Raw genomic sequence first — 26723 nt, 5'->3', positions numbered from 1 at the left:
CATCAAAACAAATGAAATATTAATATTAACAGCCATTCACTTGGCATTTAGCATATTGAAACCACAACAGTAATTCAGTAATTTCATGTTTCACTATTTCTGTAAATCTTAGGTGCAAAAGAACTGTTGCAAGTTTCTTTTCAATGTTAATAATAATAATTTTAATAATGCAAAATTTGAAGCAATTGAAGCAAAATGGACTCCTTACATTATCTAACAGTAACTAGCACTTACACAATTTCCCATACTATTGTTGTGGAACCTGTAACCTTTTATTTCGGTAATATTAAGTAAACATCATCTAGATATTACATCATAATGTAGAAACTTTGCTTTCAAGAAATTCAAAACGAAAATGCTGGTGAGAATGATCTCATTTACTTGCAGCCCCATGACAGCTTCTTTGAAGACTGCATCTCTTGAAGACATCACTAATTTGAGGACTTATTAACAACCTTCAACTTTCTGCTAGCAGTAAATTTTAATAGGAATTATTAACTCAAATGTCATCATCTCTGCTACAGGGTTGCATCACACCACCACAGTCACATTTAATTTCTAAAACAACATCATACACAGAAACATAGAGCATCTGATAGCAACCAACTGATAGCAAGAGAATATTGCCTTTTCCTGCCTAACCAGTAGCAATTATTCTCATCATCTTGTAATGAACTAACCACAACTATGCAATAACTGCAGAACCAGCAAATTTCCTTGTCCTCTGGCTACTCCTGAAATTAGAACTGGAGAGCACACTCCAAACACTTGTGTCCTTTGCACCCTGACTCCTCAAACAGTTTTGAGCCTCCGTCTCACTTATGGGCTGCTTCATGCGATAAACCTTGCATGCATCGAAACACTGATACATCAGAGAATACTTCAGCAGAGGAAATGGCCTTTGAAGAGGTCATAACACAAGGGCAATCAATAATTTCACTCTTCTGCTTCAATTATTTAATTCCAACAGAAAATTATACCAGTACCTACTAAAGAACTACTATTTTTTCATGTAAAGCCCACAATCTGTATAAGCACATGCACTTTCTGTTCACTAAAAACCTAGCATGCTGAAACCTAGCATGCTGCATTTGTTACATAATTCTAGGCTGTGCTGTTCTATTCAAGGATCTTATATACAAATGATTAAAAAAAAAACCTAAGCTCTAATATCTAAATTAATCATCACAAATAAGTTTAATGTAATTCATCTTCAGAACATTACAAAGTTTTCTTTTAAAGGGGAAAAAAAAAGTCTAAATCAATCACCCCAAGGTTAAGTAGATTAGCTCTTACCCAGATCTCTTATCAAAAGTACTAAAAATATACAGTAAGGCAGTATTACCAGTAACTTACTTCCAGCTCAAGGTCTGATAAATTAATTTCCTTTGAAATCTAAAACCAAAAGACAATCATGTTACTAATAACGCTTTCACAGAGTGTCTCCTAGTAATGATTTCCAGTTAAAGCTAAGTGTTCATTTGTAGAAAGATTTTTAAAGAGTCACTGCTAGCAGAACTATAGACTAGGAAGAAATTTACTGAATTCTGATGTTCAGCTGCCAAACTGTAAAGGCATTTACATCATGTTTTACAGTTATCCTCATACCTTCCCATCAGAGAGTATTCTATAGTCATGATCCCTCAACGTAGATACAATGATGGTTCCTTATCCTCAGCTTTACTATTTCTGAATTCAATTTTTTTTTTTTAATTTTTTAAAAAATCATACTCTTCAAATACCTACTTTCCAAAGCTAATTAGATTGTTTTGGGAAGGAGACCTACTAAAAATAGCCACACACTGCCAACTGTGAACAACCAATAGCTCAACAGATTTGAAAAGCTTCTTTATAAAATGCAGCTCCAAGGCTTATGATCACTTCAGCAGTAACAAAAGGTAGCTCACACATACAAGACATTTCTTGGCTATACGTAAATATTTTGCCACCACATGCAAAAGTTACACATCAAAAAAAATTACCTGCATACATCACCACATTATCTCAACATCCAAATATTAGTCAAATCTAGATTTTTCTACAGTTAACCCAAGTAAACATATTCTTCCCTGTCACTCCCCTAATTCTAGAAGACCAAATTAAAGAAAAAAAAATTATAAGAGATTCAGTTTCAGAAACTGACCCTGTACATGGCTCCAGTTCCAAACTTTCACTTTCTTCATTCTTTAGTAAGTCTTCTATCTGTTCCCTGGAAGAAACAGATTATTTGCTTCTGTATCTACTATTTTATTTGTTGGAAGTTTACAGCTCTCTCCAAAAGACAAGAAAATGCTTCATAACAAAAAGAGCAGCATTTTACAAACAGTGAACTAATAGAAATGGCTTCAACATATGAAAATATCACTACAGTTCACATTTTAGTTTCAACAACATCAGAGGATATTAAACAGCAGTACTTACACTACTTTATCAACAAATTTTTTCTGATCTTCAGGAATTGTTACAGGGCACTTTGTGGAATTAGGAGAAATGTATGACAGAGATCCTGCACCATTGGCTTGAGAACGTTTTTCATCATACTGTTCCCTTAGCTGTCTTTCTTCTTCCTGATTTAAATAAGGAATTCCTAACAAAAAAAGTAAAAGCTCATTATAATAGAAACAAATTAGGGAGGCACGGTGATTCAAGCATTTGCCCCTGCAGGCTGAAAGCACACCCTTCCCTTTCAGTGATCTGCTGTGGATGTGTGTGTCTGTCCAGCTCCCCAGCACGTGCCAGGTTAGCTGGTACCACTGCACAAGGCACGAGCCCCAGCACTGCAGAGCTGCAGATCACAACCACAAAAGCATTGAGCACTTTTCTGTTTGCTCTGTGCATCACAAATAACAGACTGCAGCAGCCCCAATGAGTGCACTGGGATTCCTTTCCTAGACATTGCTACTGGTGTATCACACAGCTCCACACCTTGTTACTCTCTCTATTTATTCACCCTTTGCCTCCATACAAAAAAAAGCAAACCACACTCTCATGTTAGTGGGAATTCTGTTCTGCTGAACTACACAATGAACTCTTGGAAAGGAAGCTACGACCAGCACAACAGTAGACTGGATAACAATAATTCAAGAATTTTATTACATATGAAGACAGTATCATGGATGGCAGCCTTTTTTCTTTTTGCAGAAAACAATGAAAGGTGTCACCATAAATTTGCAGAAATTGAAAGAAATTGAAAAAAAATACCAAAATAACTCACCGTTGCGAAAAACTTTATTAAAATCAAATCCTTGGTTTGCTAAAAAATCTATACTTGAACTCTGCAACAAGAGAAAAAGGCTTTACAATTGACAAAAGTGGCTGTGGCATAAAAGGTAAGTTATTTTTACACTTTTAAAGAAATTATACAAAGTCCAAAGCTAAGAACAAACAAGTTTGTGACCCTAAAGAAGCCACTGATAGTTTAGGCTATGATACTTTTCTTACTGATTTTAAACTTCCATAAAGTACAAGAACAATGACCATGGTAAGGCATAAAGATAAAAGAGCAAACTATGTAAAGAGAGGAAACTAAAGAAGGCCAAATGTGGTTCAGGAAAACAATCTGAGACCAGAAAAATATTGACAATAGCCTGGGAAGCAGTGAAAGGGAGATAAGCAGATGAGAATAAAAGATTACAAAAGGGAATTGGAAGTTCAGTGAGAAAGGGGACAAAAACAAAATCACCTTCCCAAGTTTAGAATGTTATCTCAAATTCCAGAAATCATACACTGTAATGTGTAACAAGACTGAAAAACTGAAGTCAAGGATATTCCCTTAAAGCTCATTTCTGAGATTGCTCTTAACTGATGCTTATTTATTTTATAAAAGAAAAAATCAATACAACCTAGAAACATACATTTTTCTACCTTTTAAGCTGAAGTTTGTTTCAGGTATAACTTAACGTAATAAAATTAAATTGTTTTTCTACTAACCTGACAGACAAACTTGACATCTGGTGAATTTCTGTTAAAGGGTTTTGGAAAAATATAGAAGTTAAATGACTTCATTATATACCTGCAGAAAAGATGAGTTACATGTCAATACAGTATCAGTATTACTTTAGAAAATCCTCAATTAAGAAAACAAGAAATAAGAGAATAACATACTTTTCTTCTGTGTCATCATATTTAAAAGTGCAAAGGCCAAACTGAAAGAGCAAAAAATCCATGGAATGCTGGAAAGGAAAGGAAAACTTTGCATGAGAATGAAACATGTACACATTTAAAGACTGACAGGGTGCATCCACATACAATTTCTCTACATTTCAAAATTAAGTAAAGTGAATCTTCTTAACTAATGTTGATAATTTTAAAACAAACACACCAGAGTTTTTCCACTAGTTTTCATCCTCATTTAATCATCTTACTATCAGCCCAAGATGACTTCAGTATGCACTTTCATTCCACAAAGAGACAAGAACTGAAGGAAGTTCTGTCTCTCTTTCCTCCTATTGGTCACACACACAAGCTACTACACCAAAAGTAGCTTCAGTTTTCATATTAGCCCATGTAAACACTTTACCTTTTTAAGTTTCTGATACCTTTCTTCTGGAGTGTCAAAGCCATTTGTTAATGCACTAACTGAAGGCCCATCACTGATCCCTGAAAAAGTAGAATATATTATGCTTTGGGTAAGCTTTTCAAAATTAATTACAGCAAAGAAATGCAACAACTGGCAATTTAAGAAAAATGCTTTCACTCAAAGTACGTGTCACAATTATGTCATTTGAGAAAAATACTACTGCAATAAGCCACTCATTTTAATAGTGTTGCTCTAGTAGCAAAGCTCTTCTGCAAAAGCTCTGTCATTCTGGCTCCTATTCAACATGTCAGTAACAGGCCAAGACCTACCAATACCCTAATGTAAATGTGCTTCACAACACAATGCAGGATCAAAGCCAAACTAAAACTGGGAAGGGCTGCCCAGAGATTTATCGAACAACTTAGTCACCTTAAGCAATATGCAACAACTGTACTTCCATAAACACCACATGTAACAAAACCTAGTCTTGCTCACATTCATGTCCCATGGGTGAACTGAACTCTGCATCCCAAAAGCAAAGCATCTCTCTGCTGCACATATCCTCTGGGTTTCACAAACACACACATTCTTAGTGCTACCTATCCCTGTCCAAACACTTGCAAGATCTCCCTCATACATATCTCAGTCCATTGCTTTCATAGCATATATAACACATATTTTTTACCTTATGCTGCAACAACTATCAGTTGTCATGTTGAAATTACTGTGGCAGCACAAGCAGCATGAGCCTGACATGTATCTTTGACCAAAGCCTTGCTATCGCACATGTAACAAGTGGTTCAATCGCTCTGTGGTAGCCACAGCTTTAGTTTTTTCAAGTTAACCAGGAGACACATCACAAGAACGAACTCGGGCACGGAGGTCAAACCATCCCCCTCAGATATTGCCAACAGTTCGCTACGACAAAACAGGTGCAACTGTACCTGAAAACTCTCCATCGATGGCCAGGAAGTCCGACTCTTCAATGGCTTCATACACTTTGTTAAGGTTATCCTTAAAATCTGCGGGTAAAGGGTTAAAACACACTTGAGACTACGAACCACATCCTCCGGCAGCCCGGCGCCCCTCGGGCGGGCAGGGGTGGCCGGGGCCTGCCCGCCGCCCCTTCAGCCCCGGGGCCGCGCCTCATGCGTGAGCGGGGGAATGGGGACCCCTTCGCCATGAAGGAGAGGCTGAGGCCGGAGCGGCCGCCAGCCCAGGGCAGGACGCCGGGACGCCGGGCCAGCTTAGCGCCAGCAGCGCAGGGCTCGGGACGCAGGGCCGAGTGGTCACTCACTGCTCCTGATCACCTCCATCCCGCGCCCCCGCCCGCCGGAGCTCGGCCCGGCACCGCCCGGCACCGCCCGCCGCCGCCGCCGCCGAGCGCTTCCGGGGCCGCCCCGCGCGCCGCACGTGAGCGCGCACAGCAGCTCGGGCCGCCGCCATTTCCTACCGGGGCGGAGCCCTAAGGGCCGCACCGCCCTGTCCGCCCGTGGGCTCGCCTTTGAGCGGTGAGTTCGGTAGCCTGCCGTGTGCTCCGAGCGGGCCGCAGGAGTGGCTGCAGCAGCGCTGCCGGGGGGAAGGAAGTCTTACACCAGCCGCAGTTCTGTGGGGTGTGGTGAAGTATCATGGATGTGGGCCTTGCCCTCAAAGCCAGAAATGCGTAGCTATCACTAACAAGAAAGAAGGGATGGGACTGCCTAGGAGACACCAGGAGGATGGTGCAGAACTGCTAGCTCGATGCCTTAATGATGATAATTCCAGGGGAACTGCAGGTTTTGGCGTATTACTGAAGGAACGTCTTCCTGTTAGAAGCGGCACTTGGACACCTCGCTGTAAAGGAGCAGCGCTCAGCGCCCAGCAGGATGGGCCCGCAGCAGCGCTGCGGGAGGAAGAGCTGCCCCAGGGAGAAGGTGCTGCACAGGGGCAGAGCGCAGGAGTTGTGGGCGAGGGCGGCGGAAGAGTTCAGAGTTTGTGCTACAGGGCTCATAAAGCATCTTTTCCAGAATTCCAGCAGAAATTGTGGGGGGTAGTTTCTGCATACAGAAAAAGGTAAAGAATTATGCAGGATTTAGTGGAGAGAGTTCTTCAAGATTCTTCAGTATTAAGCTTTGCCTTTTCAGTATAAGCAATTTATTCAATAGACATTCCCAGCAAATAATCTAGTATGATTAAATGGCTCCCAGTAAGATGTTAGTTAAAATGGCAGAGATGTTTTTATTTTGCAGTATATTGGCTGAAGCCTAAAATTTTCATGCTACTCCTCTGTTTTTTAAGATGCATTTCTGCAGTTTCTAGTTAAAGTGCTCATGGCACTTCAAAGTGGTTGATGGTTGTTTTAGAAGACTGTTTTCCCCCAAGTAGGTGACAAATCTGGGGAACTCTTTGCTTCCCTCACCCACAAAATGAACTGCAAATCAAACAGTGAGGGACTGTAATAAAGTGCTTCAATAAGAATTGAAGTACTATGTCTTACAGATTAGACATTTTTTACTTCAGCATGTACGTATTGTTATGTAAGCAGAAGGAACACCTAAAAAGTGGGAGAGGGCAATACAAGCAGTTAGTTTGAGATTCCATAGCTTTTTATATGTCAGAAGTTTTATAAACTGGAACAGAAAGGCCATGTTTTCACATCATTCAAGTCTGCTGCACAGACTACCAAACACTTGTATGGTCTTTTACTTTACCGAACATTGAATGTGAAGCTAAGTGAAAAGACACTAAAAAAGTAGTAAAAACCTGTATTTTGGAACAAGTATTCTGGATTTTCACCTTGCGTGCCACAGTAGATGCACTTCCTCAGATCTAGAAGAGGTTGAATTCTTTCATGCTAGAGTAGTTTAAAAATCTGCTTATTGGTTCTCTGGACAAAAATAGATAATGTGGGAGAGAAAACAATGAGAGACTATTTTCTTTCTTGAAATAGGCTAGAATAATTAAATGTCATTTGAACTGGACTTGTAGTTTGTATCAAAATGGAACAAAATCTTAAAAGAAAATGTCACTGTGTTGAACAGTTGAAAAAAATGCATCTCAGAGGCACTTCAAAAATTCACAGAATCACTTAAGTTGGAAAAAACCTTTGGGATCAAGTCCCACCTGTGACCAAACACACCGGATCACTCAGACCATGGCACTCAGTGCTATGTCCAGTCCTTAAATGCCTCCAGGGACGGTGATTCCACCACGTCCCTGTGCAGCCCATTCCAATGTCTAATCACCCTTTTATAATGTCCAAGCTAAAACTGCCCTGGTGCAGAGTAAAGCTGTGTCCTGTCACTTGTTCCTTGGGAGAAGAAGCCCATCCTCACCTGGATACAACCTCCTGTCAGGGCAGGCAGGAGTGAATCAGGTTTTTTTGACTAGTCAGAAAGAATTTCAGAAAGGGAACAGAGACTGAGAGAAGTAATTGTGAATGTGTGGAGAGATAAACTCTTATGTGGTACGAATAGCCTGTGCAGGATGCGTTAGCACTGCAATCAGACTAGCACCTTTAAGTCTCGTTAAACCTCGAATCTTTATTGTAGAATCAACCTTAAACAGTTTCTGCGAAGGAAGGCTACCTGAGTGCGTAGTGTACAGTAAGCGAAGGTACCTCAGTTCTCATGAATATGGAAGTGGGCGTATTCCCAGAAATGGGAGTGGAGCAGCTCTCATGTCAGGTGATTTTAAACGCTTGAAATAAAAAGGCGAGCGGCTGTGGTGAGGAAGGAGCGGCGGTGCCGCCGTGCCCGCGGGGCGGGGCGGAATGAGCGGTGTGGGCTCGGCCCGGGGCTGTAGCCGGGGCGCCGCGGGGCCGAGCCGGCTGCCGGGTGTCGGGCCGGGGCCGAGCCGGCTGCCGGGTGTCGGGCCGGGGCCGAGCCGGCTGCAGGGTATTGGGCCGGGTTCCCCCCGCGCCGGCCCTGCCCGGGTAGGAAGCGCCGCGGGCCCGGCCGTGCTGCGCCTGAGGCAGGCAGCGCGGAGGGCAGGAAGCTGGAGCTGGGAAGAGACAGGAGAGGAGCCAGGAGTCATTCTGCTGCTGGCTCTTACTTGGCGCAGACTGAGCGGTGAAATATTTTTCCTCTATTTTCCACATACATGTTGTTGTTTCTGTTTGAAGGGAAAACTAGAAGAATGCTTTGAGGTGCAAGATCTTGTTTTTTTATCTTATAAGTTCTGTTTCCGGTTTGTTTTAGAAAGCTGACAGCTTGTATTTTGCCAGGGAAATACAGATTTGGAAGTCTGAGGATTCTAATTTCACTATTGGTTTCTGTTTCTGTGCTTGGGGTTTTTTTTTGTAATTTCTGTTCTGTACCTGCTTGCGTCCTTACCTCTTCGTGCTTGATCTGAATGGCAAGTTGGTAACTTAGTAGTAAGCGGGAGCCACATGGTGGAGAGTGTAATCATATTTTGGTTTGGTAGTGCCTGAGGAGAAAATAGTCTTCTTCTTGGTATCTTCTAATATATCATGAGTATTGAGTGAGTGATCTGCAGAAGTGTTTTTCTTAAGAAACTATATTCTGCTATCTAAGAGAATGGAGTAGGAACATCAAGCAAATAGGTTCATGTGTTTTGTAAGCCTGGAACCATCTTAAACTCTTCTTATTTGTGCATTTTCTGTAATACTAACAAAGTGGCTACAAATAAAATTAGTGTGGAGTTTAGAGCTTTGGTGAGAAGGTGTGCAGATCAGTATCTTATCATTCTGAAGCAGGTGACTTGGTGGATCAAACTTCTTTTAACATTGCCCAGCATTGACCTCTTTTAGTAATGTTTTATTCCATATGCTTGGAAGAGGAAGAGGGGTGAAGTAAATTAGATCAGTATGTTATACTGGTATTTTATTTTTGTATCCTCTGATGGTACTTCTTCCTTTGACTGGTTTCTTTTACTAAAACCCTGATTAAAGCTACTGTCAAAAGTAATGTGAAATAAGTTATTTTGTTTGACTTTCATGTGTTTTGTAACAGGGGAGAAGAAAGCATAGGGAGATTGAGCCCAGCTGTTTACATCTAGAATCTGGTTTTGATTGTTTTGTTGGCAGTGAATATATTGTTGAAAAAGTAGATCATGTTTCATTTTGGGGAGGGCTGAGTTACTTAAAAAAATTTTACACCATCCAAGTGACAAAAGTGGTGCAATGATAAATCACATTTCTTACAATTCTAAACTTCTGTAATAGCTGTTTTCTTGTTGCTTTGCAGAAGTAATGCCTTATCTGGTTTGAAGATCTAAGAGAGCTTTCTATTTGTGTAAGGCATAAAGGAAAATGGAAGAAGATGGGACTTTACAAGGGGAAACAGAGAGGGCAAAAGTCGAACCATGTGCTACTCCTGGCCTGGGTCAGCAGATATCAGTCAGTGAGTTCCTGTGCCACTGCTGCTATGATATTCTGATCAATCCTACCACCCTGAACTGTGGGCACAGCTTCTGTAGGCATTGCTTGGCCTTGTGGTGGGTATCATCCAAGAAGAATGAATGCCCTGAATGCAGAGAAAAATGGGAAGGATTCCCCAAAGTCAACATCCTTCTCAGGTGAGTGAACTACTTTGTGAATGTCTTTTTTACATAAATGGAACCACAGAAACCTTCTTTTTGAAAAACCTTTTGAGTTTTCTGCAGATATTCTTATATAATTGGTAACCTGAACTGTCACAAAGAAATTTAAATCCCAAAGACTTTCAGTTTATGCACTTGTAATGAACTGTTCAAGCAGATGGAATTAAGGGGCAGGTTGGTTGGTTTAGTTTTGAGGAAGGAGGTTTGTTTGGGGGGGAGGGCTTTCCCCCCTTTCTAAATTTTTTGGGAGATGGAGAGGTGGGATCCTCAGTCTTCTAATATTGCTGGTTGTTTTCTAATAATTATAAGTTAGATTGATCTTGGATAATTGTGTAGTAATTTCTGTAATAGAAATTATTTATTGGAAGAAATATATTCATATTGCAGAACAAAGCTAAAAACATCTATTTGGTGTCTTGAATTACCCACAAGTTGTTTCGTTAATAACACTTTATCTGGGATTAATAATATTTAAATAAATAGGTGGTAGGATTGATGGTAGGCTTTTATGTTGTCTTCTGCTTAGCATTTTTTAATAATTGAGGCTTGCCAGTGGCACACAGAATTCTAATTTTATTAGATATTTTATATATTTTTATATTTTTTTATATTTTTCTTTATATTTATAAAAAAATAACTTGGGATTTCTGTGGAATTTTAGCTTTAGAAGCTAAGGAAAATGTTGTTTGACAGGGATTGATATAACTCTAAGTTTATTAAGCTTTAATAACTATTTTTTTCTTGTTTTCAAAGATGGTAGTCTTCAGTAAAGGCTGGAAAACAAATACAAAAATTAGTCCCTTTTCTGAATATTAAGCTTTTATTTTTCCTATTAGGGATGTTATTGAAAAGCTATTTTCTGATGCCATTGAACAAAGAAAAGAAGATATTCAACAAAACAGTGATGTAGCACAGAGCTTAGCAACTTTCCAAAAATATGGGAATGACCAGATGCCTACAGTTCGGAGCACAGGAAGAATTAATGCTCGAGGAGGGTTTTTCTCAGGCGTTCTCACAGCTTTAACTTGTGTAGCAGTAAGTTTCATCTGGTTGGTTTTCCCTGTCTGCTTCTTTAAGCATGCAATCAAATATCCTTAAATTACATGCACAGAAGACACTCCAGCTGGGCAGTGTAAGTGGCCTTCAGAGCTGTCTGTCAGGAACTGCAGTATGCAGCAAATGGAAGTTAGTGGCTAAAACTTCAAAATACTGTCTTATAACCTGAATATTCTAGTCTCCATGAAATGGAAAACTCTACGTGTCAAGCCTCTTATTGTGTGTTTATTTATATCATTCATGTATTTGCTTCTCAAGTAAAGGATCTTTGTTTATTTTTCTTTGCATTTACCTGTAGGTAGTTCTTCTTGGCTATCACTGGAGTAGCAGAGAATTTGAAGATGATCTTCTTGTCCACAAGCCTGTTGCTAAGTGGACTGCTGAGGAAGTGATACTCTGGCTGGAGCAGCTGGGTCCATGGGCTTCACATTACAAAGAAAGATTTTTACTGGAGAAAGTAAATGGAAGGTGAGAGACCTGATGGTCAAGGACAATTATTATGGGATTGGACTACTGATAGATTCATTGGGGGTGGCTTATTGTGAATGACCATACTGTGTTACATGGATTATGGGAATATTCTGTTGATGTATAAGAATAAATTTCAGAAGTTTTAACAATTGCTGTTGAAAACTTTTAGTAGTAGATACTTAGCAAGCTACCTGAAAATTTTCTAAGAACTTTTTAAAATGCTAAAAAGGCAGACTGAAATGATACCTAGAGTAAAATTCTACTGAGGTATTATCCACCCCTTCCACCTTTCTTTTCTTGTGGAAATATGCATATGCTGTATGCTATGCATATGTATTCCAGCCAAGAGCCATACTGAAAGCAGGCAAGAGGAAACTAGAAAAGTAGGAAATTTAAAACCCAGGCTCTGAGATGCTGTTGGTGTAGAACACTTGATGTGCAATGTAATGATGATCTTTGAAAGTCTCTGCCAACCCAAAGTATTCTATGATTCTTTAACTCAAAAGGCGTGCTACCTTGTATCAGTAGCTTATTGTTTCAGTAAGCAGTCATGTATTTGTTAGTCATCTTTTTTGGTGAATAGGCACTGTTTACCATCTTAATTCTTCTGCTTTTGTAGACTCCTCCTAACACTGACTGAGGAGGATTTCACCAAAGAGCCTTACAGTATAGAGAACAGTAACCATAGGAGAGCTATTATGGCAGAACTGGAATGTGTGAAAACTTTAGGTGTTAAACCACCACAAAACCTTTGGGAATATAAGGTAAATTTAATATGAAGTGTGTCATGTCATGTATATTAATTATTTTAAAGTAGTACCTTTGAAAGAAGATTCTCTTAAAGCCATGAAGAGTGTTAAAGTAGTGGAATTACCTGTGTAAAACCTGCTCAGTTTAATGAACTGTTGAATTTGAAAAGCAGCCCTTGGAAAAATGACTGTCAGAAAATCTGAGAACTGGCATGTCCTTTTAATTTTATTTTTTCACTGATTAAAACTTGATAATTTGATATCTTTTAGGCCGTAAACCCAGGAAAATCACTCTTTCTTCTGTATGCACTGAAGAGTTCTCCAAGACTCAGTATGTTATACCTATATTTGTTTGATTATGCAGAAGCTTTCCTACCTTTCATCCACACAATTTGTCCTATGCAAGAAGACAAGTATGAAGATACTGTCACAAAACTGCTTGTAAGTATTTAAAACATTAAATATGCTACTTGCTTTAGTTATAACGATTTTAAGACTGGCAGCATAAAACCACATGATGTAATTACTCATCATTTCATCTCTTTACACTATGACTTTAAAAAGGAAGACCTACAGAGTAAGTAGTTCTTTGATTTTATTGTATGCAATCACCAGTATTGCAACTGTTACTTTTAAAAGGATTGATTTTAGGCTTTTAAGACTTTAAATGTGTGAAACTGATTGTTCTGAAGTTCACATGACTACAGAAAATGATGTTCTAGTCTAATTGAAATTGCTGCATTACAGTATTACCTACAAGTATAATAAAGATAAAACACTGCTTTCAGTGTATAAAACCCCCAGCTTTTCAACAAAAGACTAGTGGAAATAAGCCAGTATTAAATCAGTTTAATATAAAATTGATTAACAGTCTTTTTATCCTAATTTACAGGACCTTAAAGATCCTTCTTGGAGGCAATGGAGAGAATTCACTGTAAAGTATTTATTTTTGCCATACCAGCTGATAGCTGAATTTGCTTGGGATTGGCTAGATGTGCACTACTGGACATCAAGATTTATAATTGTAAATGCCATGTTGCTCTCTGTTCTGGAATTATTCTCCTTTTGGAGGCTCTGGTCAAGAAGAGAATTAAAGTAAGTTTCACAACGCTTTTGTTAAAGGGTAGGAAGTACACAGCCTTATAAAGAGAAAATAACAGCCTTACAATTTCACAGTTGCTCACTGAAATGAGTGTCTAACCCAAACTCTGAGGTTAATAACAACACGTGAATCTGCATTCCTATTTGTATGCCTTTATTTCTGTGTGTGCTTCCAAGGGTTTCTTAGAGGTGGTTTTACTTATCAGATGTAGCAAATGTGGAAACAGTAACAAGCACATTCTTAACCACTGGCAGATATTAAACCTTGTCTTGAGAACTGCCTCTTACAGTGCCTGGTATTAGTTGTCAGCTGAGAACTAAATACATCAGAATGTAGTCATGATACAGTAATGTAGTTATTACAGGATAAGTCTTCATTAAGTTTAGTTATACTGATACTAGTTCTGATAATTTATCAGATTTTCTGTTTTCTGTTAATGCCTCAGTCTTAATTCATGCATATTAACATTCATATTTGGTGTGATCTTTGGAAATTGTATGGGAGAAATTCTTGTTTTGGTGTGTAGTGGGTTTTCCCTTTGCCAGTCAATAGAGGGCAGAATGTGCCCAGAACAGCACAGGGAACGTAGGACAACCTGAGGCACAGCTGGGATGTGGCACTGGAACCTGCTGTGCTTCGGGTCTAAGTGCACTGACTTAGTGCTTTCTCTTTAAATCTGGTACTACTGGGTTTTAGGAAAGTTTTTCCTGGAGTGCAAAATGTGGGGTTGTTTTTACAAGTACCCAAGTAAGGGCTAAGTAATTTAAAGCTGTAGCACCTATTACCTTTTCTTAGAGCTGGTTAAAAACAAACCAGAAAGTTCCTCTAAGCCTTTTCCTTTCCTTTTTCACAGGACTATTCCTCACAGAATGTGGAGACATTTCTGGAAAGTCTCAACCCAGGGACTTTTTGTGGCCATTTTTTGGCCTTTTATTCCTCAGTTTGTCTGCAACTGTTTGTTTTACTGGGCCTTGTATTTTAACCCAGTTATAAACATTGATCTTGTGGTTACAGAGATAAGGCGTCTGGAGACACAAGTGCAGTGATTGGCATTGGAACTCTTGAGCTGCTTAGCTTCCAAAAATGGACATTTTGAGTAAACTTTGCTTTTCTTCTTTATGTATGTGGCAGTGAAAATGGTGGACTATGTTAATTTAAACACACAAAAAAGCTTTAAGGTAAGTTATTAAGCTGATTCCAAGTTGGAGGATGAAGGAAAAAGGATTTTTCTGTTGATAAAAAGAACTACATTCCTGTATAGCCATGTAAAACTCTTACAGTCCTCTCACCCTATTTGTATCAGATCCGTTTCTTTATTCTGTCCTGAGCATTCTGTGTATTTTCAAGCCTGCCTTAAAATCAGTGTCTTCTGCACTGCTACAGTGATCTCTTTCTTTTTCTTTTTAAACTTAGTATTTCATACCAGCAATGTGTTCCTTAACTTCAGTTTGCCAAAGGAATGCCCTGCCTGGATAGGCTTGATGTTGAAAGAACTTTATTTATTTCAGTCTTCCTTAAATGCAGCATTATGACTGCCCTATACATACGCAGTCTCACAGTAGAGTTTGTTCCAAAATTCCTGCAGTTGAAGGCAAAGACTACTTGAATTCTCTTGTGTCTTGGAAAATGTGGTAATTACCACGGAAATTTTTTTATTCAGATCAGTTAGACTTCATCAATAGCTCCTTTCATTCTCGCTTCTTGAGTTCTGTTGCTAATTCTTAAATGCAGGGTTATCTCTTAAAAAGGATTGTTTTGGAAAAGTGACCTGACACTGTAATTACTCATGGCAATATAATGTCTGTATCTATATCTGTGAGCAAATATTGACTGGAAAATTATTTTGGGTAAGCAGGATTGACATTTGTTAATGTATATTCCTTTGAATCAAAAGGTAAGATTTTTTTTTTTTTTGAGAACTTTGTCCCCTTGCATTCTGTATTTGTTGTTTTGTTAATTTCATTTGTGTTAGTAATGTGAACTAAATTTGCTATAAATATTTTTCACAATTAAAGATCTCTCTTGAAATCTTCACTATTCCTAATAGAAATGGGTTATTTTTTGGGGGGGGTTTTGGGGGGATTTTTTTGGTGGTTTTTTGGGTGTTTGTTTTTTGGGTTTGTTGTGGGGTTTTTTGGGTTTTTTTTGTATATTGAAGTATATATCATAAGCTTTGACTGCTCTTTAGCCCTGCATCTTTAAGTTTAGGTGAGAGAAAGTAGATGTAAACCACCCCTGGCTCTATAACTGTTAAAATCAGCAGTTACAAAAAAGTGTATTATTCAGCAATTCAGGGAACTGGTTTACCAAAGGGTTAGGTTAAAAGTATCTATGAAGTGACTCTAGCTAAAACCAGCTTTACATCCTGATGAGTTGTATATACTTCTGAGCTTCGTAAACTCTTGCTGTTCAGGATCAAACACTTCTGGGAAAGCCAGTTGGTCCCCACAACTTTTACATTTTTTCATGTTTTTGTTTTTGTGATGGTTTGCATTTGTGTTTTTAAATTTGCCTCTAAAGTTCTAAGGGTACTCTCTGTGCTTACAGGAAATTTAGGGTGTACATAGAGTAAGGAGTTTGAGCCATATCAAATAAGCAGCTGTTTAGAAAACCCTATTTAAAAAGTGCTAGGAAAAAAAATAGTATAATAGGCCATCTTCAATGCAGGTAAAATTACTGTAGGGGAATGAAATTCAACACTTTAATTAGGCTTTGTACTAAGTGTTTAATGTAGATGAGAGGGCTCCTTGTGCTGATACTGTCACTTCATGCACTTTTTCCAGTCAGTTCAAAGTTAACAAATGCTAAGATTTGTTAGTGGAGAAGTTTGATTTGTATCTTATAGCCAGTGGAGAGGGGTGAAAAGTTCACAGCAAATGATATTATCAATCTGAAAAATCTGTGAATCTGACTATAAACAAAAATTAACACTGTCAGTTACTCCTTAAGCTGATAAACTCAGATTTCTTTTTAGTCAATAAAAGTGCATAGGAAAAGGTAAATAAGATGAAAAATGTTTACTTTGGCAGTTTTGGGGTGGAGAGGCTGAGGTGGAATGAGGGAGTATCAAGAAAGGGGAAAATCATTTGTTGTCATTACTGTGGCCGAAAAAAAGTCATTGTAGATTTAAATATATACAAGAGTCATGTATCTAATACCTACACAAAGGCTGAATCTCACCACACATAAAGTCTGGCCACAAAAGGTATTTTCTATGGTAGGGAGCTTTAGAAAAACATTTGGCAGCTTCACGATCACATTCACATGCCATTTTTTGACATTTATCTTCTAGTGAGTCTGAAAGAAAACACAGTAAGTTTGATATTAGTCTGAAGAAATTGAAAATCCTAAATGGAATACCAAGAATTGCTCCCTCACATTCCACATTTGCCATACAAATGCCTTACATTTCAAGTGCAATAGGAGCTGTACTGAGCTTTGGTAAGAACCTGTAGATCAGTCAGCAGGTGAAAATACAGTAGCCAGATAAAGATTTAAATACTCTTCTTCCAGTTTTTAATAAAGGAACTCTGACAACTGATCTCACTGTAGAAAGTGGTATGGAACCTTCCCTGCCTTCCCTCTTGCTCTAGTGAAACTTGACTTTGGGAAGATACTCCATTCACATACCCTTTGTAATCTGCTATAGGATATAGCATTAAAAATAATACATGGGATATATACATGGCATGCAGATATATTCCATGTCCAGCCTATGGCAGCCTAAACAGCCCACCTTTTTTTATCGAGGTGTTCAGTAAGAAGTTAGGTAAAGTGTGTTTGTGTGATAAAATCCATGTCTTGTCATGTTTGTTTTATAATTGTAGTGTTGTAACTTAACAGATTTCTTGGCATGAGTGTTTCTTCTTGGCATGAACATTTTCTTCTACAGCAATGTATTTTGGGTTCAGCGTGCCAACCCAGAAGTGTGTAGTTTTTTTCTCTCTGTAACTGTCTGTAAACTGAAGAATCCTTGATTACATTTTGCCTGAGTGTTTACCATCTTAAAAGCTTAGCCAAGTCTCTGCTTGAGATTTGTCCAGGAGCAGAACAAGTGTTCAGTTTTACAAATGAACTCAAATTCTGCCATGAAATGGAAGTGTTCTTAATGTATATGTGTTTATGCTGCAACTAGCTGCCCTTAGAGCTACTCAATAGCACAAATGGCATGAACAACATGATAGGATAAAAAAATCAAAACATGGTAACTGAGAACTATTCCTCCTTCTGTTCTTCTCCTGGTATGCTCCACACATTATCTTCTCCATGCTACATCAGGGACTTGGTTTCCTGACACTGTGCCTGCTGTCTTGGCCAGTATTTTGGATATTGTCAGGAGCGGAATCTTTACAGCCAAATAAGGGCAGACTGTAATATGATTAATCAGTTTGATTCTCAGTTAATTGAGAGAGAAATCGCTTTGTACATCTGGGGCAGGGGAAGAAATGAGCAAGTAGAGATTCTGAATGAGGTGGACACTTGGGCAAAGTAAAGGTTGAATGTGAAGGAGGAAAGGAAGTAATGTCCAAACTTTCATTTCTTTTCAGGTCAGGCAAATTCTAAATTGAGTTCTGAAATGAGAGGGTTTTGTGTTCTCTGTGAATGGCCAACTGTTGCCTTTAAACTATGGTAGTCAGAAACTCAGACTTGTTTTAAACAAGTTTATGTAAGGGTTTTTGCATTTCTACAGTGCAAATAATAACCAGTTCTTAAGCTCATTTGCATTCTAGGTAGAAGCGCAAAATTATACACAAAGTAACTGACCAAGCACCTGATTTTAAAAACAAAACAAAAACAAAACAAAACAAAAACGAAGCAAGCAACATCCCAAACAGTCAGCAAAAAACAAAATTACAAAAACATGACAATAACAACAAAAAAAACCCTAGAAATATTTGGGGGCTTGTGAGAAGCTCCAGTTTCAATGAGTCTTTGACACTCATATTGGAAAGTATTTGCTAAAACTTTGGGAGTTGTGAACAAATAATGTAAAAGAAAAGCTGCTTTCCATTAACCATTTCTTGAGGCTTTTCTTTCTTGGTGATCTCTTTGTCCTTCCCTTACCTCAGCATGGCAAATATATTTTGAAGCAATCAAACAAAATTTATCAGGATGTGGTCAGCAATCTGTACACTTGTCATGTAAATATTTTCAAATTAATAGTTTTTAATTTAACTTCCAGAAATAAACATACTCATCAAATATTTTATTACCTCATTGTTTGAAACTGTAAACTGTAATTGTGAATTCATTCATAAATTTCAGCCATCACTGCAACTGCTCAGGGATAAATATGCCAAAACCTTGTCTATTATAAACTTACAAATAGTGGGAAATATTTTCAACTAAGTAGGGAAAAGATCCTTTTAAACTGTTACAATTGTCTTGTCTCCTGTTTGGGTTCCTCAGCAAATGTAAACGTTGAGTAAAAGGAGGATGGTTGTGGTTGTGTTTTCTGAAAAGGTAATAGATACTTCTAGATCAGTTTTGTTTGCTTATGTCAGTCAGTAGGGGAGGATTAAGAAGAAACTTCATTCAGTTGATCAGTTTAGCTGTGCTATCTGGAGGCACAGTGTATCCTGGCAATAAAAGTTATAAAAGAAAGGATGGTAAACTAAGAGTTTTACAGTTAAGAAAATACCTTTCTAATGAGGCACTTAGTAGAAGTAAGAAACAACCAAACCAAATAACCCAACTCCAAAACCCAACACCAAAAAACTCCCAAGTGCTCACTCACCACACACAGCAGAATTGTCTTCGCATTCCCAGTGGTAACTTTCAGTCTTTGGTTGACAACCTGCTTGTTCTGCCCTCCCATAGCAGCAGTCGTGGTGAAAGCAGCACCTGAGAGGAGCAGAAATGGTGATTTATGGTCACACAATCTGGGTGGGGTTTATCCATGGGTTACTACAGCTGTGACAAAAGGGTCAGTATCAGTGAGTGTACAAACGTTACCTGCCCAGGAACCAAACCAGGGTAATTGAAAAAATTACTACTTTTTTCATGTAGTAAGTGATGAGACAAATATCTGATATACATTGAGCTAATTGAATCTTCAGGGCATTCACAATTATATGAGGATTTATATTATATTATAAAGTGTGAGTATGCTTTTCTCCTAGCACCTTCCACAAAATGAACTGTTAGCTCATTATCATCAGAAAATTTGGAAAGTTGCTCAAAATTATTGTTTTAAAATTGTTCTTATCATAGTTGGCACAAAGATTTTATAGTCTTTCTATGACATTGTGAAACTGAACAGTACAGGTAAGAATTAATGAGATTTTAATGTTTAAAAAAGGCATTAAAATATGCTGTTGTAGTGTGTCTGGTGTGGAGTCATTGCAGCCCAGAAAACCAAGTAGAGGAGGCAACAAGGACCTGAAATTAGGCAGCTTTTAAGTTTTTGCTGCAAACTAATTACACCCTTTCTTTCTGACTTGCTGGAAGAACTGGGTGTATCCACCAAGTACTCAGTCATTATTCATTTATTTCTTTCCTTCATTTATTGGTTCAGTTTCCTCCTGGTAGACTAAAACCATCAGATTACAGTAGGTAGATGGTGTTTAGGTAGTCTGAGGAATTTGTCTGCAATAGGAAAAGTTAATGCTGTGAGCTCTCACTTTGCAATTACTGTTTTTCCTGTGCTTATTAAGTGATTACTTGGTCATTCCCCACAGATCACTGTGTAAAGATCCTGTGGTACTTAACAGTTAAACAACACAGCTCAGTAACTCCCTTTCATGAATATAAATTTTTAAAAAACCCAAACCACACAACAATAACAGAACAGAACCCAGACAATCATCTTCTTGTCAGTTAATGTACAATTACAAGTTACATTGATAATAGTATGCTGAAATTTAGTACTAAATGGAAAGGTTTGGTTTTTAGAATTTTTACCAGGTTGAATTTTGAGTAATTATTATGTATTATTTTGAATACTAATAACATGGAAGATAGTAAAATCAAAATATTTTTATTCCCTGTTTTTTAATTTTTTTGTTTAATTTTTAATTTAGATAGCTTCCATGCTTGAACTTTAAAGCTTCTCCAACAAGTCTTCAGTTATTTAACTCTTTGCTAAACAGTGATAGCAAAGAAACTCAGTTGTGCTGTAAATCCTGTACTATTGCAATGAGAATTTGAATTAAAGGCAAGCTCTTATAGATCTATGGAAACACAATTTGAATGTTTCAGAGTTTCCTAGCAATCTGAGGTGTATTTAAACTTAGTTCCTTCTCTCAAATAGGCCTAATTTATATTTTAGTCCTTTTATTCATCATCTGCATTCAGCATTTAATTAATTGTCAGATAAATCATTACTCTCACCAGTCTACTCTGTCCTTGGGCCATCCTTTTCCTCCCAGGCCACAATAGCATCCATAGCGGAGGTAGGCAAAAGGAGAGCGCCCTGTGGTGCATTTGATGGCTCCGGCTAATTCCAGAATTCCTCTTCGATTTCTCAAATGGGCTTCCCCAAAAGTGCCTTTATAAACTGTGGAAGAAAAACTACTATTGAATCCAACATGCAAATATAAAATAGTTCAGATTGTTTGGGTTTTTTAAAGCATTGATAATAAATGACAGGACTTGAAAATAGTCCAGTTTTATTTTTGACACTTTGGGGCCACGCTGCTTGACCCAGTCCCTTTGTCCCCAGTCCATAGTGAGCAGAATCCTGAACACTGAGAACAGCTGCAGTGCTTTCCTCCCATGGAGGCAGTGTACAATGGCAGACCAGTCATTCCCAGTCTTCCAGCTGGTGAGGGCCAGCATGTGTTCTGTGGCCCTGACCCACCCAGTTGCTAAGATTAGCTGCCCCAGTTTTTTTAACATAACATGCAATTTTGCCCATGTTATTTTGTAGAATGTAGTGCTTTACATTGGAACAAATAGGTCCTTTATGATAGGGTTTTGGTTTTCCTCATTTTTAGACAAAGCAGCCAAATAACTGGTGGGGATGGTGTGGTGGATATAAGGCAAGGAAATGGATGGGTGCTTGGAATCTTTTCCAGGGAAATTAGAAAGGTGGGGTTTGGTTATTTTCCTGTTTACTTTTGTATGGGGTTGCTGTTGTTTAAGTGATTCTCACTACTATTTCTCCTGAACACAACTTACTTTAGGTACTGTATTTTAACCATCCCGTATCAGTACTAAAGCAAGAGTTCCAAAGCACCAGAAAACTGAGACTCTGGGTGACATTTTTAGGGGTTCATGTCATCCTGAGAGGTTGAACTAATACACTGAAGATCCTGATGGTAATGGGCAGCCTCTCCTTGCAGTGCAGGCTCCAAGTTATTCACAGCAAATTTTAAAAAGCTGAATGACTAGAAAACAAATTAGTTTTAGAAGGCTTCTCATTAATTAAACTAATTACTTATTTTGGTATGAGGAGAAGAGTTTATAAACCTAAACTTCAGTACTGGTTACAGATTCCAAAAGACATTAAGATTTAATAACTGATAATACCTGTGATGGAGATGGACAGCAGAAAAAAATAGACTTATTTGTTAAAGACTTTGATACTTACTTTCCTACAAAATAACTACATGATTATGCAGTTTTTATATAATCTGCATAATCACATAATCTATTATAATGGCACAATAGAGTAATCTTTTGTAATAGATTATATCATAACAGATTATATGATTAACTCTAATCAGTTAATGAAAAATCTGACAGAAAAAATACCGGTCCCAGCACAGTTGAGTAACTTGAAATGTGTGGGATGCTGGTGATCTCTGGAACTTGTAATGTCAAGAAACAATCGAATTTAAGCACCTCATGAAATCACCTTAGTAAGAAATTCAATTGGTTTGTGTGTGAAAACAGTAAAAAAAACACTTAGAGTCCTGAGGCAGCAGTTAGTGCTTTCCTGACTGGTGACCACTCCCATATCTTGTCCCTCGTGCTTTTTGGGCATGTGATCTAGGGGCAGAAGTGTTGAAACAAGGGTGTTTAAACTTGCACATGCAGCTTTGGCTGTTGATTAAAAGCAATCATATCCTGAGGAATTAAGAAAAGCTTCCTTGCTATGTAGTCGATTGCAGTTTCATTTCAAAACTGCTGAGTTGCCACTAAACTTCCTTGCTAAGACAGTGAAGAGTGTCTGTTGTGAATGACTCCTGTTCCAGACCATTACCTGTATGTTTAGTGTGAAATATTAGTTCTGGGTAGCAGAGGCATCCATTTGATAATAAACAGATTAACCTTATGATAGACTGAAAGTGTTATCTTTATTGTCAGTACAAGTTCAGTATATTCTGAGCTGAAAACCCTGCAATAAAGCTGCAGCATTACAAGTGACAACTGGTTATGCTCTTCAATATTTAGTAATGGTTACTCTTTTAGACAGCCAGTAGTGTCTGGAGGAACCATGGTTAATGGCAAAGCTGGGTTTGCTCTGCATGGCCCTGGGGATTCTGAAAAAAGCGAAGAATTTTTACATTGTGTCTCAGTTCTTGGCAACTGGGGAAGGATGGTGTAGGAGAGATAAAAGTCAGGAAGAAGAAAATAAGAAATTTCAAGTCATGTTCCTGGTTTCATCAGAGAATTGTTTGCTAACTTAGGACAATTCCCAGTCCCTTGATTTAAATCCATGACAAGTAGAAGTGATGAACTGACTGGTACCCGAGGACCTCAAGTAAAATATGCCACATGTCTTAAAGAAAAGGACATAAACCTTTTGTCCTTGTAATATATTTGTATTACAGGATCTGGACATCCAATTGTAAACCAGCACAGCATAGATACTCTCAATATGATAGTCTGTCACAACAGCTTCATGAGCTGAGTTAATGCAAGCAATGAAATACCATCTGAGAATGCACAGAACTATGGAAACAATCGGAGTATCAATATGTTGATAATGATGATGATAACATCAGTATGTTTGCCATATAACAAAATCTCCAAAGTGTTTTATCAAATATGTTGTGGAATACAGTTAGAGAGTAAGTTGATATTCTGCATATTTCCAAGTATTTTATGATTAAGGTTTTGAAATCTTCTGTGTGTTTTTTTGTTTTGTTTTATGAAGACTTTGTGACTGAGAGTTTGATTATGCACTCCTGAGAGAGCAGTGTTGTCCCTCGATATCTAGTTAGATTTTTGGATTTTGTCATGCAGATCGTGTGCATGCACCTTGTAGGTGGAGAAAAAGGGAGTGAGCCAGATTGTATTTATTTTAAATTAATTGCTTTATAAGGTATAGAAAAAAAGAACTGTATGCCTTATAGAAACCTTAGATTTTGCTTAGATTTTTACTACTTGTTTCATGAGCCATCAGGAATGGCCTTTTTCACCTCATTTTATTGCCCAGACAACTTACATGCTATCTCCAAAAATTCTGGTCACATGTAAATTTTTTAAAAGGTTAAATTTGCCCTTTTTGATACTTTGGACCAATTGGGAAACAGGTGAATTGCATTTCCCGTGCTCCTCCCTGCCCACGGAGTGAGTGACTGAGGTGCCTGACTCAGTTATCAGAGCGCAGCCAGGCTCTCTGTAATGAGCACTCAAAGCTGGCAGAAGCAGTGATTTCATTGCTTTCCTTAATGTTCTTGCTGAGGTTTGTGCCATGCAAAGGATAAAGTCTGGAGGATGATCAAAATGCAGAAGGAATCATAGGGGCAATCTGAGGTCACGAAGTAGAACTGGGGCAGGGAGCTTGGTGGGGCCCTAATTGGCCACATTATGCAAGCACCTTACCTTATGGGCTTTAATCACATGATTGCCTCCCCCCAGACCCTGCTCCATTCTGTGCCCAGAATCTGTTCTAGCAATGAATTGAGGCTCTTCTCTTAGGATCCTGCTATTTGCAAGATTTGGTGTGGTGATGAATTTGCAAGCTGTGTAGAAATGAATAAAAAAATACTGCAAGAGAATCTTTTACTTAAGGATTTTATCCTTACAGCAGTTACAAAGGTTCAGCATGAGGTTAATTTAATCACTTTAAAACAATGCCTATTGATGTTTACAAATAGTAGGCTCTCAGCCTGCTGAATATCCTGGGGTTGAAGTACCAAGCTGCCACAGCATTCAGCGAGAACCAGGCTTTGAGCAGTTGAAGTTCCACATAATTCTACATAGAATAGGTTGTAGGTAAAATTGGGTTCCACCATGTCCCCAAGGGAACCTTAAGTCAGAGGATGTGTTTTTGTGTCAGCCCACCTACCTATCTGAAAAAGAGGGATGATAATATAGTTTCAGAGAAATGAGTACAATCAGATACTGTACTGATGAATGCCTCAGAAAACCTACGATGAAATGGACTGTGAATTGTTACAACCGGTCTTTAACACTGATTAATAAATAGGATGTAGGAGACCAAAAAAAATAATTAAATATTTGCAAAGTGAGTAATTGGCTGTGCAAAGGTGTAAGGCAGGGGTCCTTTAATTATATTCTCACATTATAACTCATTCATGAAGAACTGATTCATTTTTCAGAATAACCCAGTTAGGGTTTTGTAGGCAGTCTCAGTTCTACCAATTAATTCCTGCTTCTGAACTGCTTAGTAACTCAAGAGCTTTGCGACAACTCACTCCAGTACCCGGACAAGAGTGGGAGTAAAGCTGCTGGCCTTATAGAAATATTGTTATTGAACGTGCAAGCTGCAAACTCATTTGAAGCACGGAAAAGTTCTTGGTTAGCAGAGTTGCACATTACTGACGAACTTTACAGAAGTAGCGCACGCCCCTCCAGCCCCGCTCCCGTGGGCAGTCCCCGGCTATCAGGGCAGCTCCGGCCGCCGCTGGCAGCGGCAATCGGGGCTTCCCGTGGGCGAGTCCCACCCAGCTGTGCCCGAGCGCTGGCTACCTGTCACAGGGACTGTTCTCCGGCGTGGGAAGACAGGCACTTCCCGTCACTGTTTCTCCTAAGACTCCTTTCTCTACCCCTCTTCCCACCTGCCCCCCGATGCTGCCAAGCCCCATCCCACCGGGTCCGAGCCCGCGGAGGCGCCGCTGGACGGGACGGCTTCCCTGCCGGGAAGGACCGTATGGATGCCGATCCCCGGCCCGGGACTCTGCCCTACTCACCGGCCACCGGCAGCAGCAGCAGCAGCAGCAGCAGCGGGGGCAGCGGTGCCATGGGCAGCGGCGGGCGGGGGTGCGGGTCCCAGCAGCGGCGTGTGCTCGGCAGCGGAGCGCGTACGTGTGAGCCGCAGCGGCGGCGTGCCGGCTATAACAGGCTGCTTTCTGCCCCGAGCCGGGTCCCCCGGAGCCGGAGCCCAAGTCCAAGCTGTGCTGTCCATCTGGCCAGAAGGGAGGAGCTGCCGCTGGAAGAGCCGGCGAGAGCTGGGACCTGTCACTCGGGCAGCGGAGCGCGGTGCAGGCACAAGGAGTCACACCCCGCAGGTCTGGGATGGGGCCGCCTCTCTGCTCCTCCACACCTTTCTGCTCTGGTAGCTATATTTTCTTTTTGAATTACAGCAGTAATTTTATCTAGATCTGAAGAGGAAAGTAGGAACTGTGTTGTAAGTTAGTCTAGTGGTTAATTATAACCAGTGCTGAAGACGTGCTCTATCTGGAGTCTGCATCAGCCAGACTTCATCTACTGATTACTCCTTTCCTTGGATGACTAAAGAACAACCAACTCATAAACTGGTTACAAATATTTGTAGGTTGATAAAAACTTTTTAATTGTACCTCAAACAAAATAGACTCTCAAAGTGAGTATTTTTTGTACGTTGTATTATAATTGCATATTTTTCCGTTCCCTTTCCAACCCTTGCACTATTTTGTAAAACATATTACTAGGTATCTTATTACAGTCAGTTTCGTTCCCTCTCTCCACACACAGACAATACCACTTGTTTTTATGTGATTTCTTCTGTGTTCATACTTTCCAAGTATTTCTTCAGACATTTTACTATTGCACTGAAACCAGTGCATTTCCTGTCAGTTGTTTAAGCAATCAGGAGCCCTGAAATTCAGAGTATTGATTTTGTGTGCATGTGTTTTGTCTTGTGGTGTACATACTATTTTTTTTTTTTTTGGCATTATTATATTCCAGGATATTACCCCCATAGGATCCCGTTGAGGCCTACACTGCTAGGATATGAAAAGAGAAATAAAACTAGTTTTATTTATGGCACTTACCAAGAAATTTTTCTTGGTCATGTCATCTATTGGAGAGCAGCTGGTAGCTTGGTGGGGGGTTTTTGTGAATGGTATTTTCATCAAAGAAATAAAATCATTTTTTCATGCACATACTGAGGGATAGTTCTATTTTTTGTATTAAAATGCTCTGATTTCTGTTTTATAACATTCCTCTT

The 26723-nt window shown here is 39.0% G+C and overlaps 3 protein-coding genes across 11 annotated transcripts in view; 1 reads left to right on the top strand and 2 right to left on the bottom strand.

The window, feature by feature from the left end:
• The window catches only part of PARN (poly(A)-specific ribonuclease), a 46587-nt gene extending 40692 nt beyond the window's left edge, over positions 1-5895 (bottom strand). For 3 of the 5 annotated variants that reach the window (XR_004499453.1, XR_001524064.2, XM_015642447.2), the window contains exons 1-9: positions 5817-5895; positions 5464-5541; positions 4520-4599; positions 4105-4172; positions 3931-4012; positions 3215-3275; positions 2422-2587; positions 2144-2209; positions 1357-1395 (exon numbers count right to left, since the gene is read on the bottom strand). Coding sequence is in view for 3 of the 5 variants with exons in the window: in XM_015642447.2 (XP_015497933.1) it covers positions 1357-1395; positions 2144-2209; positions 2422-2587; positions 3215-3275; positions 3931-4012; positions 4105-4172; positions 4520-4599; positions 5464-5541; positions 5817-5835 (659 nt within the window). In the remaining 2 variants the exon portion in view is untranslated. Of the gene's footprint in view, positions 1-1356; positions 1396-2143; positions 2210-2421; positions 2588-3214; positions 3276-3930; positions 4013-4104; positions 4173-4519; positions 4606-5463; positions 5542-5816 lie in introns of those variants that run through there. The other 2 variants (XM_015642450.2, XM_015642448.3) reach the window with 2 other exon arrangements.
• A 113-nt stretch (positions 5896-6008) lies between these two features.
• On the top strand, positions 6009-15472 carry BFAR (bifunctional apoptosis regulator). 4 transcript variants are annotated; one of them, XM_015643112.2, is made up of 8 exons: positions 6009-6030; positions 9706-10036; positions 10897-11095; positions 11415-11584; positions 12207-12351; positions 12607-12777; positions 13229-13431; positions 14292-15472. In XM_015643112.2, exons 2-8 carry the CDS (start codon positions 9771-9773, stop codon positions 14482-14484), a joined length of 1347 nt encoding a protein of 448 aa, XP_015498598.1. In that variant the 5' UTR covers positions 6009-6030; positions 9706-9770; the 3' UTR covers positions 14485-15472. The 4 variants fall into 4 exon arrangements, with proteins under 4 accessions (XP_015498598.1, XP_015498599.1, XP_015498596.1 ...); XM_015643113.2 differs by lacking the exon at positions 6009-6030 and adding an exon at positions 6548-6571; XM_015643110.2 differs by lacking the exon at positions 6009-6030 and adding an exon at positions 8445-8568.
• Positions 15359-25848, bottom strand: LOC107211276 (phospholipase A2-like). Of its 2 annotated transcripts, none has more exons than XM_033517971.1 (4): positions 25486-25834; positions 20771-20936; positions 19176-19282; positions 15359-16735 (listed from the first exon to the last, which is right to left on the bottom strand). In XM_033517971.1, exons 1-4 carry the CDS (start codon positions 25535-25537, stop codon positions 16590-16592), a joined length of 471 nt encoding a protein of 156 aa, XP_033373862.1. In that variant the 5' UTR covers positions 25538-25834; the 3' UTR covers positions 15359-16589. The 2 variants fall into 2 exon arrangements, with proteins under 2 accessions (XP_033373862.1, XP_015498601.1); XM_015643115.3 differs by lacking the exon at positions 15359-16735 and adding an exon at positions 18571-19017 and having other exon boundaries at positions 25486-25848.
• Between the last annotated feature and the right edge of the window lie 875 nt (positions 25849-26723).

The sequence above is a fragment of the Parus major genome, chromosome 14 (assembly GCF_001522545.3).
Source record: "Parus major isolate Abel chromosome 14, Parus_major1.1, whole genome shotgun sequence".
In the NCBI taxonomy this organism is placed as follows: Eukaryota; Metazoa; Chordata; class Aves; order Passeriformes; family Paridae; genus Parus; species Parus major.
The sequence above is the reverse complement of the archived record's forward strand: the minus strand, read 5'-3'. Positions and strand labels throughout refer to the sequence as shown.

What these genes read in the sequence shown, in the direction of transcription:
- LOC107211276 (XM_033517971.1), bottom strand. Translation starts at nt 25,537, where the DNA reads ATGGCACCGCTGCCCCCGCTGCTGCTGCTGCTGCTGCTGCTGCCGGTG. An exon ending in CCCAAGGACAGAGTAGACTG is followed by an intron (nt 19,283 to 20,770) that starts GTGAGAGTAATG and finishes TGCTCCTCTCAG; the next exon opens with GTGCTGCTTTCACCACGACT. An exon ending in AGACAATTCTGCTGTGTGTG is followed by an intron (nt 16,736 to 19,175) that starts GTGAGTGAGCAC and finishes GTTTTCTTTCAG; the next exon opens with ACTCACTAGAAGATAAATGT.
- BFAR (XM_015643112.2), top strand. Translation starts at nt 9,771, where the DNA reads ATGGAAGAAGATGGGACTTTACAAGGGGAAACAGAGAGGGCAAAAGTC. An exon ending in CTGGAGAAAGTAAATGGAAG is followed by an intron (nt 11,585 to 12,206) that starts GTGAGAGACCTG and finishes CTGCTTTTGTAG; the next exon opens with ACTCCTCCTAACACTGACTG. An exon ending in TGGTCAAGAAGAGAATTAAA is followed by an intron (nt 13,432 to 14,291) that starts GTAAGTTTCACA and finishes CCTTTTTCACAG; the next exon opens with GACTATTCCTCACAGAATGT.